Source organism: Anguilla rostrata, chromosome 1 (assembly GCF_018555375.3).
Source record: "Anguilla rostrata isolate EN2019 chromosome 1, ASM1855537v3, whole genome shotgun sequence".
In the NCBI taxonomy this organism is placed as follows: Eukaryota; Metazoa; Chordata; class Actinopteri; order Anguilliformes; family Anguillidae; genus Anguilla; species Anguilla rostrata.
Window position 1 is genome coordinate 62,767,647 of NC_057933.1, and position 18,326 is coordinate 62,785,972.

Below are 18,326 nucleotides of genomic sequence, written 5' to 3' on the forward strand. Positions count from 1 at the left end.
ATCCACCATCATTAAGTATTTACAGGTAACATAAATTACCTTGTTTTTCTTTTTAATGTGATTAGTACAACTTTTTGTGTGACTGTCACATATATTCATGTACTTATTTCATTATTTTGTCTTTCATTATTAGCTGATCACAACGAAGGGATCCTACGGAAAAATGAATATTATTTATAATTTCTGCAGTCATTCCTGTCAAATATCTACTTCCTTTGTTGTAACTGAATCCTATCGGGTATATATCATGGGCTGGGTTGAATGTAAATATTTGTGTCATTATGTCAAAAAACTTTAATCATTTGCCATTTAAAATGTTGTCCCACCCAGCCATCAATCACAAATTACAAACTTGTGTCAGGGGCCCTTTTTCTGCCAGTGACTTCTTTCTTCACTTCACAATAAACCCACAGTCAAGTCCTAGTGTATAATTTAGAATGGAAGGAATGGCAAAGGTTTCTGATTTGGGTGATCTTCATGTAAAAATTAGGACCAGTACTGATTATCTGCACTGTGTCCCAATTTAAATTATTCTTAAGAGTTCTTAAGTGAGAACTTTGAAGTTCAAAGTCATCAAAGCCCGTTTTTTATAGACTTTCTTGAAGGGTGATCCCTTCAGAATGGAGACTTGGTAGTCCAAGAATTTTTCACCAGTTAAAAAACTCTTCCACATTTACTTCACATTGGTAAAGCATATTAAAGTATGTACATTTTTTAAAGTGTATTAGAAATTTAAAAAAGGCACATTACCATTAATACTAATGTCATAGTAACACAAAAAGTTAATGCTCTTCTACTGAAAAATACATTTATTTATATTTTCAGTATAGCTTAAATTTTCACAGGTTAGAAAAATCTGTAAAATGTACAAAAGTCTGTAGACTGTGAAAAAAAAAAAAAAATGTTTTCATGTTTTGAATGGGTTCATTTAACATAAACATTTGACAAGTGACAGTTTTGGATATTAATTGCGTTTGGCAGTATTTATAGAACAAAATCCAAAGGTCCTTTTATGCTCTTTTCACATAAAATTATTATTTCAGTTTCAATAGTATTTATTTTCACTTTATTTTACCCAAGACAAACACAGCCTCAAAAATTTAACCAAACAAATTCTGACAAATATATACGTAATGCCACGTATCAGATATTTGTTTTGATCTGTGATGTTAATCAAAATCGAGCAATTCCCAGCATGCACCACCACAGTCAGATTTCCTAATGCTTACTCAGATCTCTTTTTTTTTCTCGTTTTAAATGGTGTATTATGAATGTCATAATTATTATGGAAGAAATTCCAAGCCCGTTCAAGCAATTCCAAATCGAAAGGAGGTGACACAAAATGTACAACATCAATTTCAGTTTGTGTGCTCATCCACAACGATCTGGAATGTTCCATCTGATGATCTAGTCGGTCCAAAACACTGTCTCAGCACATTAGCTGCTGAAAATGCCGCGCTATTATTTATCTTATTCGCAGAGACCAGATTGGAGCATACCAACCTGAAAGCTGCGAGGTACTCCACGTCTCCCATGGGTGGATCCAGGCCACCTGTCCAAGCAATATTTACATTATAGCCCTCGCCAAGGCCGCTTCCACGCTGCGAGACAGGGAAACACCAGAACAGAAATAACATGGAGCGGTCACGCTTTCTGGCAACCATCATCAAACAAAACGTCAAGCGGCCCGCGAGTCAGGGTGCCTGACGGGTTCGGAGACGGGCCCTGCACTTGTTCTAGGGAGAGCCGGGGGGGGAGGGGGGGTGTGGGGGTGGAGGGGGTTGGGAGTGGGGGACGGGTGGTAGTGGTGGAGGTTGGGGCAGCCAGGCGGGAGGGAAGTGGGGTCCCGCAGGGCAATTTAAGTAATCGGGTACAATTTGGCTGCTCTGTGGCAGGACTGAGAAAATAGGGGGCTAATCATGCAGGGTGCCATTTCATAGAGACGGGGTAGTGCAGCGTGGGGGGAGGAGGGTTGGGGGTTGTGAAGAGGTGGGGGTGCAGGGCAGTCCCAGACCTTTTACTGAAATTGAGAACCCACCTCATCAGGGGCTCCACTCCCAGGGAAGAAGTTCCCTTCATCATAGCGATGCAGGGAGACGTAGAGGACGGCAGGGTCAGCATAGAAGGCCTGCTGTGTGCCGTTGCCATGGTGAACATCCTGAGGGCCAAAGAAAACAAATGACAAGCACAATAATGTTTAGTGTAATCACAAAAGTCGCTTCCCCTCTATATGCCCCTTCTTCACCCCCACTCTCCCCAACACACACACACACATGCACATGTGTGCAAACACACACACACATGCACACACACGCACACACACACACACACAGCACATCCACACACACGCACACACACACTCACACACGCATGCAAAAATGCACACACACACGCACACACACGCACAGACACACACACAAATGCATGCACATGCACACATACACACACACACACACACACATTACGCACACGCACACACACACCCACGCACACAGACACGCACACATACACATACAAACACACAGTGACTAAACCCTTCATGAATGTTTGCTCCAGGTGAATTACTCTTTAATGCACTCACTTCTTTAGAAATCATGGTAGGTATACCCAGGAGACAGAGGCAAGCTGTCACTGAGAAACCGCAGTCCTCCTGCACTCAGTTAAATATTTCAATACAGCGTCTCTGTACTGTGTATCCTGCAGACAGAGTCCAGTATCCACTTGTACTCAGAAAATTTATAGCTTATTAAGTGCCAACAGTTCATAATCCACAGGCTAAATGTGGCCCTAAAGGAAATGCAAATATTTCATTTGGACAAAATCAAGGGGAAAAGACTCAAATGGTTTTGAATTGCAGTCAATAGAACGGAGCTTGAGGATGTGACAATGATGAAAAATAATGAGCAGAAATGTTATAACCATCTATCACCTCATAAACACTGTGCACTGCCTGCCAATACGCACAGGCAGGGAAAACAATGTGCATCTTTATCCTTCCTGCACAAGAGCATTTTACTTAAGTAACGGAGTGATGTTACCCTAATGTAGCTTCATTGCCTGATCATCTCTCCACCAATCAAATGCAAAATAAGCAATTAGAGAAACTTAAACATCCCTGACAGCAGAATTACATAAAATTACAGAAACCTCACTACATCCAAAGACTGTATAATGAAACGTGGGTTGTTCTTTCAAATATGAACATATCTCCCCAGAAGCTCACACAGTGTAATCACATTACCCTAGAAGGCTATGTGAGTGATAGTCTATTTTACAGATGTATCCCAAAATGTGCCACTTGGAAAGCCATGGAAATCAATAAAATACTTTTAAAAGGCTTGGTTTTGGATCAGAATGCAGGAAAAACTTAACGTTGTGTCAGATCTGTGCGCACTTCAAAGCTGTTAAACGCAGAACATTGGGTCTTAAAGGAAATGATATAGGGCTGCAAAACAGAGATGAAATGAAACCCTGGCGTATTAGATCGACTGCAAATCCAGGTCCCTACTGGAACAGCTCTGCTTAATGATACGTGTCAAATTCAGAGTGTGCAAATGCAAGAAATGTTATGTTTCATTAACTGTGTGGCAAAAATAAAATGGAGTGATTCTTACAAAAACATGCTAAAGTCAATGTAGCCTGTCACCATCATTACCACCATGTACGCAGCAGGTGATCAAGAGGGAAAGAGTGGGCCACATTTTACTGAGGGGATATCGTAGGTTTGTGAAAACAAGGCATTTCAGCAACATACAAAATGCCAAGTGTTTAACAGAACAAGTTTATTTAAAAAGTGGCATTTATTTGCAGGGAAAAACTGGCTAAATAATTGATCAGAATTGCAATGACATGTAATTGCCAGCAGATCATTAGAAATTGAGGTATGTACCACATGTGTACAATGTGTAAACTTTCAGATGACAATCAGAGGAACTGCACCACAATTATACAATTCTATGTGAGCAGAAACGTTCAAGCAAATGCGTAAAAATGGCCCTGGGGCATTCAGAGCCACATTCTTTGAGCTCATTGTGGCTCCTTTTGTGTGCTCCCCTTATTAGTTCCTAAATCAGGAACATGCGTCATGCTTGTTTACTTTGTGGCGTATCAGCTGTTAGACACGCAGCAAAGGGTTCTGATTTGATTAAAGGCTTTATTGGGTTCTTATTTTTCCTCAAGACATCGTATCACTCTTGTGCCTAAATCTTTTATCACTTGCCCAAAAATGACAATAAGTAATTGCCTCCAGATGTGACTGATTTGAGCTGGATGCCAGGGTTCGTTTCCTGCTTCAGCTTTGTCAGACAACCTATTACACCTCCTAGGGAACAGCTAGTAAAATAAAAGGCTGGCCTGTAAATCAGCCCGCTAGTTTCTTCAGGTGTCAGTGTTAAAAAGGTCTCAACTGTTAAGAGCAGATCTTGTTTAGTGGGAAATACACTTCCCTCTATGAAATCACATTCACAGCCTCCGTGTCTGTTTACAGGAAGTCTCTCTGGATGCTTGTCTCATAGCTTATAGCATTCAGGAACACACACACACACACACACACACACACACTCACGCACATATGTATGGACACACACACACATGCACGTACCCATACATACACACACACGCATGCACGCATACACAATGTACGCATACACACACACATGCACACAGTCATGCACACACACACACAAAACACACACACACACACGCATACATGCATGCACACACACTCACACACACATGCACGTACCCATACATGCACACACATGCATGCATGCACGCAAACATATGCATGCACGCATACACACACACACATGCACACAGGCATGCACACACACACACACACGCATGCACACACGCATGCATGCACACACACACATATATATACACCCACACACTCACGCACATATGCACACACAAACACACACATGTGCACGCATGCATGCACACACACACACACACACAAGGAAGGCTATGCATAGCAAGTGTTTTTACTCTGTGAAGTCAGTATTTATGTATATTTTTCCTATTGGACCCCACTGATTTATAAACAGATTTGACTGCGGAACTAACAGTTGAGATGAATAACACAATTTATTACAATGGTCCTTTGTCCTTCCCTTGAAATAATAAGCAGGTGTCAAATTATGACATACTTTCATTAATTTAAATAACCACTAAAATAATGATGGAGTGGCTTTTCAAACAAAAATGGAAACACTAAACACTGGAAATATTGTGGATTCAATGCAATTCATAGTGACATGGTGTTAAACAGCTGGTGATATAAATGACGTCTCATGAAACTATTTCAAGTAATAAGGTCCTAATATTTTTAACCCATGAGCAGATATCTCATAGCTATATGAACACATTCAAATGAGCAATTGATAGAGGATAGGGAAGGAATTGGGGCCCTAGCATTGTATCTGTTAATGCGTTCATTTGCATGAGACATCATCACGATGAGATATCTCTCAGCAATCAGGACAACAGTTATGTATGATTTTTTTTTTTTTTCTTCAAGTTAACAAATTTTTTAATAAAAGGCTTTGCACCAACAACAAAATACCAAAATTCATTTTAAAATCATTTGCACTCTAATAGTTACAAGTGACAATTCTGTTTAAAAAAGGGATAACGAGGGAAATTGAACCATCAAGCACATGGATTTTCCACAAAAGGCAAGAGAGTTTCTTCTTAAATCTGATATTTCCTCTAATAAATAAATCTGATATTTAAGGTTAACTTGAATCTATATGTATAATATCAGCCTTACATTTACCAAAACTGGAAACGTAGTTATTTCAAAGTTTCATATTGCCAGTTCTACATAGTTTCAACAAATAAATATAAAATCATTGTATTAATAAGGCAAAAAATAAAAAAACCTACCCAGTCCACAATTAAAATTCGGGCGACGTTCAACTTCTGTCTCAGGTACTTTGCAGCGATCGCAATGGAGTTGAAGAAGCAGAACCCCCTAGGACAGAGAGGAGAACAGTAACACAAATAAACACGTTTTGGGGAAACGGTGCAGCAGTAACGTTCAGATTTATTTTCTGAGCTAAATGATCTGAGAGGTTATGACTCTGGGGCTGCCCTGGGGGACTTCCCCTCCCGGCCCCCGCGCCATCTGCTCGCAATTAAGCGTCCAGGGCGAGGGCTGCGCAGGTGACTGCGGCTCAACCTGGCGCTGGCAGACGCGCTCGGTTTCGAAGGCGCAGGTGACTGCTGATCTGCCTGTTGATGAAGGGGCCTCTGCGACCAGACCTGGTCTTGCGCTGAACTTGAACTGCCAACTTCTCTGTGCTGTGGTGCTGGCCTTCGTCTTGAAACGGCTGTTTGTTGTTCGACTTGCTTAAACATGTCTGAATAAGTATTCAAGTATTCATTCGTTAGATTAGACTAGATGATTTGGATTCTTATCCAACCATTATTAGGACAAGTTAGCTCTGCACTAGTCAGCCTGCTACAAAGACTACTACTGTTTAGGTTGAAAGTGTCGGTTAGTTGTTTTTCATTGGGGTGGACTGTGTTCTGCTGGTCTGGAAGGTGTTCATGTAGATCTCCAGAAAACCAAATGCATGATATAGATGTATTTTGGACAGGGGAACCTGTGTAAAGACAAATTGTTGATTTGAAGGGACAAAACCTAAATGGAAGGGGGGAGAGGGGCTTGTATAACACTTTTCTGTTTGACAAATATATCATTTTAACATACTTTTCATTCACTGGATAAGTTGCTGAAAACCAAGCATGGTTGCTATCATTTATGCGCATGAGGTTCATGGCACTGATCATGTAAGTGTAGGATCTGGGGTCTACAGTATACTGTATGTTCAAGTCTGATGGAGTTTAGTGTGTTTGGTAAATTTCTAGGTCACTAGCACTAATCATGTGACCAAAAATACCCTTTTGCAGCATATTTGCTTCCAGTTTGAGCTCTCCTCTTTCACCACATTGAGAGCAGGTGCTTCATCTTGCATTATTGCATAAAGGTGGAACTGTAATTGGTTCAAACATGAAATCAGCTATTTACGTTTGAACAGAAACTACTGTACTGTCCATGTATACATTGGAGTGATACTGGTTGTTGTAGTCCTTTAAATAAAGCCCCATAGGCTTTCATTGCAATGTTTTGTCACTTCTAGGTTGAAAAGGCAACATCACTTAGGTTGATGTAAAGTCTGCTGTTAAATTCTATAATAAGATTCAACGCTAGTTTTGGCAAATTTATATAAACATAGCTCTTCGCAGTGCTTTAGTATTTTGATGGAATTATATGCAAGTTACACTTACAATTAGGAAACCCTCCTCTTACACTGCTGTTGAAAAAAAATACTTTCAGCTAGTTCTGTCATGGTAGCAAACATTTCTTGACACAAATACAAAAAGCAGCAATTGTGAATGTAATGTTCATTAATGGGCTAGCTTAGGAGCTGGCAGAATACAATGTAGCTCTGCCAGTCCTCAATACAATCTGCAAGTTACAGCTCACCATCGAAATCACACAGCAAGCGTACAAGTACAGCTTAGCCAAAAAAACAATAGAGTAACTTCTTTTTCTACTCGCTTGTGTAAAGAAAAGGGCACTATTAATCTTCATTTCAGGCTACTACTACAAACATGCTGAACTGCCAAAACCGAAGTTCTGAAGAACTCACATGGCTGTAGATTCCTCTGCATGGTGGCCGGGAGGTCTCACCACAGCAAAGCCGTTCTGAAAGAGTCAAGGAGAGCCCAGTCACCGCGTGACAATATATTACAGAAAAGTGACAGAGGAAAACAGCGAGGAACTGCAAGTGATTCCTACATAGTAATAACCCTGCCTTGCTAAAAAGGAAACACGATCGTAGTTCACAAATCATAAGTGTAATTTCTTACACAGTGCAAAATAAACATATTCCCAGTGGTTATTAAATTCTTCATAGACAGATATATGGTCCTGGTAAAGCTTATCTGTTTGCATGCTTATCTGTATGCATTTTGAAAATGAGAAAGGAGAAAATATTGAAAAATATTTTTGTAATGATAAGCAGTGATGGTAATGACCTATGCTTGTTAAATTGTGAAGCATGGACATAAACCTTATAATATAGTGCCATATGATCACGAATGGAAACAAACAGAAAAAAAGGTATCAATGACATCCAGCCTTCAGTCTCCCCCAAGCAGGTCATTAGGACAAGTTAAGTAACTTTAAAGAGGGAGAAATTACATAATACAGTTTAGATCATTTGACTCTATTTACAATAATTTGGAGCTTAATTACAATTTAATATGGCTTTGATTTAGTGACATGTATTTCAATGCCAATATATGATAGAGTATTTATAAAGTTGTAATTGCTTTATAGAATAGTATATAGTTCTTTGTCAGAATGATCAGAGTATAAAAGTTAATTGATCAAAGGAATATACACTGTAGTCCAGATCAGTGTATGTAATTTCATTTATCTTTTGCGAGATTAATTGTATGTCATTTCCTTTCTAGATGTGCCAAAATTCTTAGCCCTGTAAAATAAATATTCCTGGGGAAAAGCCTTTTTAACAAAAATATCACAAGACAGATGTCATACATGTTTGGGGCCAAAACTAAAAAAACAGCAGTGGTGCTGTCGATTGACTTGAATACAATGTTTAGACTGTGATTGGTCTTCACAAAATGGGAATTCCTGACAGAAATATTAGGACAGCATGGCATGATAAAATAAACCCAGTGCTGCACTGTTTCCAGACAAATTTTGTGGGCCATAAACTTTAAAATCAACAAACCACCCAGCACCCCCACCACTCCATCTTTGTCCCCATCCCCCACTCTCCGTTTTTCTGAACTGGTGGTCTGTTTTCTTCTCTCTCTCTCTCTCTCTCTCTCTCTCTCTTTCCCTCCCTCTTTCTCTTCCTCCCTCTCACTTTCATCCCCTCGAACTGCACTCCACTTCCTGCCTAGTTCCCACACACGGCGCACTTGGGTTCAAGCCTCACCTCCAGCCCTCCTGAGGCCACTCTGGACGCCAGCTCGATGACACAGCCCACAGCCGTGCGTGCCGACGTGGATGAGTGCAGCTCATTCCAAACTGTGTCACTGTCCACCTGAGCAAACAGAGGGGTGAGGAGCAAGGGAGGGAAGGAGGGAAGAGGGGGGAGAAAAAAGCAAGAGAGCAATTGGTGAGGAAGGGCTGGCAGGGTGACAGCCAATGTACAATAACATTAGTCTTCCGTCTTGGCCTATCCCAGAGTTCCTTCTGGACGCAGCTCGGCCTCGACTTTACTCGTGCTTTTTTTTGTTTTTGTGTTTTTTTTTCTCGTTTTCTTGCACAGAGCTCCCTCCAATGGAAACACATTCCTGTCATGCCTCACTGCCGTTCCCTGTTTAGATTTCTCATTACAAACAACATTACACGCATGGGCTGGATATGCCCTGTGTGCAAGCCAGCAAGAACCTTAGCCACAGCACTAGGCTAGGGAGACCCTGACTCTACACTTCACTTGAATACAAATTTAATGAATCATCATTATTGCAACATCTAAAAATTGTTGCCTCATATAGGGGCCAATAGACTCCAGTGTCGGCATGAAGTGCCTTCTTGGCATGGCTGGGGCCACATTTCAACCCAGTGTATGCTAATCTACAGCATGCACAGAATCTAGATACTGACCACACCATGCCAGGCTTGCCAAATTGTTGAGTGTATTTTTGTGCACTTCTTTACCATTCCTATAGCACGCAAATGGCCAAGGAGTTTCACTCTGCTTCAAAGCTGGTTAAGTTGTATTCCTTGTGACATGTGCTTTAGTCAGTGGAATGACATTAAACTCCCTTGATTTAAATGCTTTTCCATACATCTCTGTGATTTGTGTACTTCAGCTGTTTGGTTATAAGGCAAATGAAATTTTCCAGTAGGAGTTGTGATAGTTCCAAAGTGAAATATTTATGCCATCTCCAATGGTGTGTTGGAACTGACAGTGTAGCCACCAGAACTGCTAGTAAATTGACTGTAAGTCTATGTGAGATTAGCACAGTGAAAGAATAGTAGCTAATAGATGGATCAGCAGCTCGGCACAGGCTATTCATAGACGATGGCAAATCTTTTGTCAATCAAAAATATCTTTTACTTAGTCTTAAGAGTGGAAGTCAATTTTAGATAAGCTATATCCACCCGATTAGGTGATAGTAAAGTGCAGACCTTAAATTACAAAATGAGCCACTATACAAAGAAATTGCATGCCTTGTACACGATACTCACTCTTAGTGGCCCAAATAAAAGAAAACAAAAAGTATACACAATAACCATGTGAAGACTTTTCTGAAAGACAATATTCCCAGCAGGGAGCTATTTTAATTAAACAAAAACAAAAATCAATTTCCTATTTACGATATGTCATTTCATGCATACAGTAGGGTGCCATGAAGAAAACACATCAATAAAAAGCCTTTGCAAATACATGGGAATGAAAAAAGCGGTGCTTGGACTGAATTTGCATAAATGGCTTGAACTGCAGCTGAGTGACTCATCAAGGGCCTGCATTTTAGAGAGACAGAGGTACTAGAGTTCCATTTTGGATTCTCCAACTTGAATGGCTGCGGTCGGCAAGCATTTTTGCACACGCTTTCCATGTTTTCTGCGAGCATGATTTCAGCCCTCCCACATCTCTGTCCTTTCCAAAAACTGTCCTAGCACATTATCATATTGATAGCATTATGCTTTTCTGAGCTTTTGGTAGGAATTGCCAATGGCAAATTTGTCACTGGGAGAGAATTCTGTTGAAAAATGTTGAACTGGAAGAAGAGAGCCCTGTACTCTGTAATATTCTGCCAAATGTCAGGGAAATCTGTGAAAGTCAGGAGAGGCTTCACAGCTGAGTATGCTTTTAATAATAACAATAAGGGAGGAGCCCACAGTAGAACCCCAGTGCAGGATTACCGTTTATTTTTCTCTTCCTAATACTGGCCACCTCACTTTTAGTCTGATTATATCAATCTCTCTGTACAACCTTCTATTTTGACAGGCAATTTATGCTATAAGGTCTGTAAATTTTCTTTACCGTATAACTTGGATTACGGATTGAAAAAAAACAACACTAATTTGAAATATGTTTTCTCATGGCTCACAAAAACCAATTATTTACGTTTTTAATCACACACATGAGTTCTCAGAATTCTCACAGTAATGCACAGTACTATCCAGCTACATTATTTAGGTTTAAATGCTTCCTCACTAAATATATAACTGTACAGTATAATGGTACTAACAATTAATATAATTAATACTTATTACTACTATATCCTGCCTTTACTTCAATGCAGCCAAGATTTTAAGTATGACATTAAGAAATGTGTGTATCTTTAATTACAGAAACTTTCTGAGCCCTGATTTTTTTCCCCTTTCATATTGTCCATTGGTAATATAGAAAAAGTCCTTCTATTTAAACACCTCAAACAGGGGATTTATGAGTGCAGAGTAGGCCCGTCTTAAAAGAAGCCAGGAATTTATGGAAAGCAGACCTCTCTTTTTTTACTTGCCTTTTTCATCCCAAGCCAAATACTGCTCTGGCTAGTCCTTCCCCCTGCCCCCCCTCCCTCTCTCTCTCTCTCTCTCTCTCTCTCTCTTGCACTTTGTCTCCCTTACTGTTGAATCCAAATTTCTAGATCATCTGAGGAGCCACAGTTCCAAGGACTTTACCCCAAAGTTCCCCCTAACCAAATCAAGTCAGTGTGAACGGGACAAAGGCAACCCATCCCCCACAGTGTGGGATGGCTGGGCTCTCCTCATCATCGAATTGCGGGCTAATGCACTCAGCAGAACTTCAGAGCGAAACTCAAACATATTATAAAGGCATATCCTGTTTGCAGAAATATTCTCCCCTCAGCTGCCCCAGTCTAATCCAGACCCAGGACCCCTACACCATGAGGAAGCCCCTTCCTCATTGAAACAAATATCATCAGAGCCTTTCAAGCAATTACAACCCTTTGCAAAAAAAAGAAAAAAAGAAAAAGTTTTTAAAAACTCACTGCCGCTGCCAGTGGTGGTGTGATTCAAACCTCCTTCAGCTCGTGCCAGAAAGACGAGCAAGCAATCTGTTATCAATTTAGTAAAACACACCCAGGGAATCACTCAGCCCATTCCATCCAAGATATAAATGACAGCAAATGCAGCAGGGCCCTTTGAAGACACGGTGACGTCACTATCATAAAAAATAACCTTCTCTGATTTAGCGCTTTACGCGGCCTACCGACAGAGACTCAAATGGCAGGAGAAATTATTTCAAGACGCTTTTCCCCCCTTTTTACCCCTCTCACCCAAGATAAGGGTCATATGTGAAGAAAAGTCTTTTCTATATTTAGTTCAATGTTTTCCACAACTTTCAGATGGATTCTGAAAGGGACAGTGAAATAATAACTGACAGCATTGCCTGATGGAATTCGCCTTGCCACAAAGCTGACTGAATGAATTTTACCAACCGGAATTCAAACCAGAATTTTACTGACAGTGAGTGTGAGCTCACTCGCTGTCAGTAACAATAATCAACAAAACACCAAAGGACATAACCTTATTATTCGGTCAGAATGAAAGGAAATGGAATGTATATATTGAATTATTGATTTACACAATACAAACATCAGTAGTACTTTATCACTACATTTTATGATAAAGAGGGATATATAAAAATTGTAAAAACAAAAACAAAACTATCATTAAAGCAAAAACTTGAAATGCCCAAACTAAATCTTCATCTAGTTAATTTGCCTGGTAACAGGAGGTAACACTCCATAAGTTTTGTTCCATGCCATGGCAGTGTGGTGTGCTGGCTAAGGATTAGGGATTGTTAGCAGAAGCCTGTCGATTTAGGCACCGAGTGGGCACTGCCAATAGACCTCTTAGCAAATTGTGTAACCTGAGATGTTTTTATTACATACCCAGCTGTACAAACAGATGATATAAAAAACAGTTATCTAAATCATCATGAATAAGGGTATCTGCTGCACTGTTTCCCTCTGTGCAACACTAAATAGTAACAATCCCTTTCAGCATATTAGTTTTTCCAAATGTACTTTTATTTTCTTCTTGTACTTTGTCAAGTTTTTTCTTTGCTTTTCACATAACTAAATAAAAAAAGCTTTGCCTTTTTTGGCACTTAAAGGACACCATAAATACATGCTCTGGATTGCAAATGTCTGTACTTTTTCATAGGAACTGCATGAAATCAGATTTATATTGTTGTTCTGACACCCAACTGCTTTTCAGTGACCCCAACCTTCACACATACGTCTTTACACTCACCCCATATCCACCGCAAGGCAATACTGTGAAGTTGTCCTGAGGGGTGGAGCCTACCAAGACACAGAAGGTTAGTAAATGAACAGTACGTTTTAAATGTATGTTTTAAATATAAACGTCCTTACACCCCATCACACAGCATCTATAATTACTTGATAAAACCATATTTAAAAAAAATATATATTCAATAAGACAGCTGTTCAGTGATGTTGATTGAGAATGACTTACTCTTTGTTTAATTCCCTTAAGATTAATCCGTGAGCTGTAGTTAAATTAAACATAGGCAATAATGATTTGTGGTTTATGTGGTTGTGCTCAGTATGTCTTCACCATATGGCATGCAAAATTTGACTCTGACCTTCTAAAAAATATTAGGCTACCTAATGCCATTTCCTGTACCATTTCAAATTCACTGCTGAAGCATGACACTCCCATTGTTCCCACACATACCCAGCAGCTTCTTTGGGTCAAGTTTCTGCCTGTTCAGTGGGTTTGTTCCATACAGGAGAGTGTGGCGCTCAGAATGGACCAATCGGACTTCCTCCAGACTAGCTTTACGGCCAAGGATGCGCTGGAAGAGGAGGAGAAGGGCAACATACTTAGAGCATTTTTTTCCACTTTCAGTTCATAGAATTATGTTATGTCAGTACAATCTCCAGCATATAAATCAAAACTGCATAGCCATATTTACTAGTTAGAAAGCATTGCAGAATGCATGAGTTACAATATGTTTTTGAGGGGATCCAATCTTGAATCAAGTCGCATTGCCATGGTGTTGTTTATAATGGGGGAAAAAGTGAACCCCTTGCACAGCTTGTTAAATCGCTGCATGAAGGTGATCTGTGCATGTGCAAGCGAAAGCATTATGTAAATGAACACATATGCAAAAACATTTTTGTGGGTTCCTTTGCCATTGTTTTTGTTATTTACGCAACAAACTTTATTGAAATGACTTCACAAGTTTCCGCTGTTTAAGTGAAATAAAAAAGGGAAAGTCTCTTGAATTCTCATGACTGAATGTTCGAGAGAGACCGCAGTGTGGTAAGACTGAATCCAGGCCACTGTCCTCTGGCCAAATGAGTCACTGATGATACACCCCCGCATAAATCGGGAAGAAAAGACATGTGGCTGCACACAGGCTCCATACCTCACAGCAGTCCACCAGGCCACAGTCCTGCAAGCGGGCCCAGATACTCTGGACACGGCCTGCATGCTCCAGGTGATTAGCGTAGTTATCACACACACACTGGTGCTTCAGCATTCCAGCATCATACACCAGGCCTGCGGCGTGAGCAAGATCAAGAAGTAACGTCACCTCCCAAAGCCTTGTTTATAGCACAGGGAGGCAATTTTCACAACATTCTCCTGATAAATAATATCAACCAAAATTTGCTGTTTTTTTTTTTTTTTTGTTGCCAAGGAAACATCTTAAAATTATGATCTGTGCTCATTATTTCATTGTGTGGCAGTTTAGAGACTATACTGAGCCTATCTCAATATCAGTGGCATGATTATGTAATAAATTATTCCTGTAAGTTTCCCCCTGAAAGAGGGGTAACTACTGACATTTGTAAACCACTAACAAGTTAATTGTTCATTGTCTTTCAAACAGTATCCTTCATTTTCCTGAGCCTTGTGGTATACAAAACACCAGCAATAAGAAGACCAGTTGTATTGTCAAAAATTATTTTAAAAAGCTTGAGGTTTTGGTGCTTTCACACTGCATTATACATTTAATATTTCAGCCAAACTCCACTCAGCAAAACAGAATTGAGAAATGCATTTCGTTTGCAGCGAAAACACAGCCAAAAAGGTGCATAGTTTCGTTTTATCAGCTTGCATGTTTTGTTCGCCCCATTACAAAAACTGACAGGGACTATGTAACACGGCACATGTTCACATTTTTTTTAAAAGCCCACATTCAAAGTCAGCAGTACAATATGTGCAATCTAATGCTTCTGCCATTTTAGGAAAATGGAAGCAGCATGAATGTGAAGAATGTGTGTAGCTCAACGCGTGGGACGCAAAGGCAGCCCCGAGACGATCCTCCGGCCAGGGGAGCGAGGGGAGGGGTCGGCACCTGTTCCCGAGACACCAGCGCGAGCCCTTCCACTTAATGCGTGATTATTCAGGGCGGATTACCGCCGGGGCGCGCGGGGTGGCAGTGCCAGCCAAACTTCAAAACATAAATAAAACTGATGCTACCGCTAACGTGCTGCAATCTGTGGCATCCCGCACATTTAAATCAGATGATCCCCGCTCACACACGGCCGTTTCCCAAGCTGCTGAAGGCCTGCCCCGCGGGGACGCTCACCAGTGGAGTGGGCAGACGCGCCGGTCTGCCCGAGCAATGCGAGCTGCCGAGGGGGAGAGTCCAGCGGAGGCGGCTGGACCCTGGCACCCGGCAGGGGTTTTGCCTCAACTCGGGTAGCCATGACAGTCACCAGCTGAGCCTGGTACCAGCGGAACTGCTGGATGCACCCTGGCTCCTGGAGTTTATGTCATGAGAGATGGAGGGAGGGATTGGGGGGGGGGCAGTTGGGGGTGGGTGGGGTGGGGGTAGGGGTGCAGAGTACAAAAACAGTAGGGAAAAATATGAGAACAGGCAGACTCAAGGCAACAAATGTCAACAAATTAGGGTGTGATAGGCTCAGCAACACAGTAAATAGTCAGAGGAGGAAATCATTCAGTCAGGTCTGTTGATCTCTTCTGCAGATGTGCTCCCACTGCTGCTCACTGTGACATTAACTAGCCTGTCACCCTTAGCACAGCAGCCAGACAGACAGCAAATTGGTAAATGGAGCCTGTAGGAGGCTAGAAACAACATGGTTCTGTTTACACATCCACCCTTTGAATACAAACACATATGTTTAGTGTGACTGTAAGAAAAGTCATAAAAGCAGATATCATCAAGTGATGGTGTGACAACAAATCTTTATTTACCTGCCATATGATGATTTCTAAAACACTGCATTTTAAAATGGTGTTTTTATGCTATGTGGCTTTATTTCTGAAAAAAAATGTATGAGTGTTTTGGCAGATCAGTAGGGTGGGCAGCAGAAGAATTAAATATTTTCACAAAAGCCTTATTTGAAAAATTCCAGAGATAAATGGCAGCACCAATCAAAAATCGTAATCATGGTGATCTCGGTTTCACAAAAAGAAACACCCTTCAGGTTTGTATTTATTCTTTTACATGTGAATGTTGGGGGAAATAGGGCTGTTTGAATTGCTTATTTTTTCTGAAATGTTTTTTAAACGTCCTACTTAAAAAAACGAACTACAGTATAAAGCAAATCTAACATACAAAAAAGGGAAATATTATAGGCGATAGATTGAAAGGAACAGAGCATGAATTAATCAGGCCTGGTGAATTAATTTCTTGGTTTTACTAGTTTTGGCAGTCCCATTTTCCAATGATATTATTGAAGGAATGACGATTCTGAGTGCTGTGTTCACATATTGGGAACTGTAGTCCATATGGAAATGAGGGAAGTAAAAAGGTAGGGCCATTCCCCCAGTGAGAAACCAGGTGTGAATTTCCCAAATCTCCTTTGCACCCAAGCGACACATCAGACAACAATAGGCTAGTATTCAAACAGAATGTGTGAATGGGCTCACTATTTATATTTTCAGACAAATAAAAATGAGATCTTATATGCCCACCTCCATACACACTCAAACACACACGCACGCACGCACGCACACAAGCACGCACGTGCACGCGCACACGCACACACGCAAGCACACACGCACGCACGTGCACACGCACATACACACATGCACACACACACACACCCACACATCAACACCAAAACTCTCCCCAAATATTCCTGTGTTTAGCTTCCTAAAGCCAGCTCGGCAGGTTTCCCTATAAATGATCAAATGGATCTCCTCCAGATGTTTCTGGCATTTTATTTACTTTGGACAGAATGCTGGATCAGGTAGCATAGGAATAAAACCTGTCTTCATCATGATAGATATTTTCCGCTGGCTCCATTGCAGCTGGATTCCATGGGTCTTCCACTGGGATCAAATTTCTGTTAAATACTCCAGACTTAATTAACCAGTTTATCTTACCTAGTTATAGTGTCACTAGATCTCTTTGTCTTTTACTTTTTCCTTTCTCTCCCTTTCCCTCTCTTTTCACACATTTCAAATATGCATGCGTATTGTTTATTTTACTAATGAACTAATTCAGTTTGTACATATAAATATAGATGAGTATGTGTGTAAATAAATACATTTATTTTGGGCATCCTTTTTCAATTTATTTCCTTGCATACTCAATAATATTTTATATGAATAGTAAATTTCAATATTTTTTTTAAATTAAAATGTATACACAGATGACAACTGAAAGAAGCCAGGCCTAGAGTCGATACAGACACCCTGTTCTGTAATTGCTGAATTGGGGTTACTTTCTCGTCATACCGAAAATAAAATATCTTTAGGTCAATAAGACAATTGGTCACATTAGCTTATTATCAATATCAAATGATTTTTTTGTTCATTTTTAACATCAACGTGACAAATATTACCTATGTCTGAAGTAACTTAAATTACCTCCAACTGTGTGCTGTCATTGAAATCTCAAAAGTAACAAAACTAAGCCCCTCTTTTTAGAAAGTGAAACCGGACCACAAGCTCCTCAATCAGATCCTAAACTGCGTACAAAATTGCACCATTCCTCTTAAGCGAAATCAAAGAGCGTTACAAAAAGGAATTGAAATGCTTAAATATTCATCACGTCCCCTGATTACTGGGAAGATGGTGAAAATAGCAACTTCTTTAAAAAAAAGTAGCAGTGGAGTTTTAGCTTTAATACAGAGGAAAATCAATATACTGATTGCACATGAGATAGGGTTTCTGGTTAAACTAAACGTGGCGCTTATAAAATTGCAGCCGTCCTGGAGAATCTGCAGCAGCAAATTCCACACATTCCTACCCTGAGAATAACATCGTACCAGGATGCCACTTTTAGAATAGTTTGGTGTATTGGTATATTTTATAGTTAAATCACATTATATTTGCCCTGACAAAAGAACAA

At 40.4% G+C, this 18,326-nt stretch overlaps 1 protein-coding gene across 1 annotated transcript in view; it reads right to left on the reverse strand.

Annotated features, from left to right (window-relative positions):
- Positions 1–18,326, reverse strand: part of LOC135263222 (histone deacetylase 9-like) — a 112,348-nt gene that overhangs the window by 26,586 nt on the left and 67,436 nt on the right. Inside the window, exons 15-23 of the mRNA XM_064351394.1 lie at positions 15,591–15,765; positions 14,424–14,557; positions 13,727–13,847; positions 13,280–13,329; positions 8,982–9,089; positions 7,662–7,717; positions 5,890–5,977; positions 2,039–2,158; positions 1,504–1,601 (exon numbers count right to left, since the gene is read on the reverse strand). Coding sequence (XP_064207464.1) covers positions 1,504–1,601; positions 2,039–2,158; positions 5,890–5,977; positions 7,662–7,717; positions 8,982–9,089; positions 13,280–13,329; positions 13,727–13,847; positions 14,424–14,557; positions 15,591–15,765 — 950 coding nt within the window. The remainder of the gene's footprint in view (positions 1–1,503; positions 1,602–2,038; positions 2,159–5,889; positions 5,978–7,661; positions 7,718–8,981; positions 9,090–13,279; positions 13,330–13,726; positions 13,848–14,423; positions 14,558–15,590; positions 15,766–18,326) is intronic.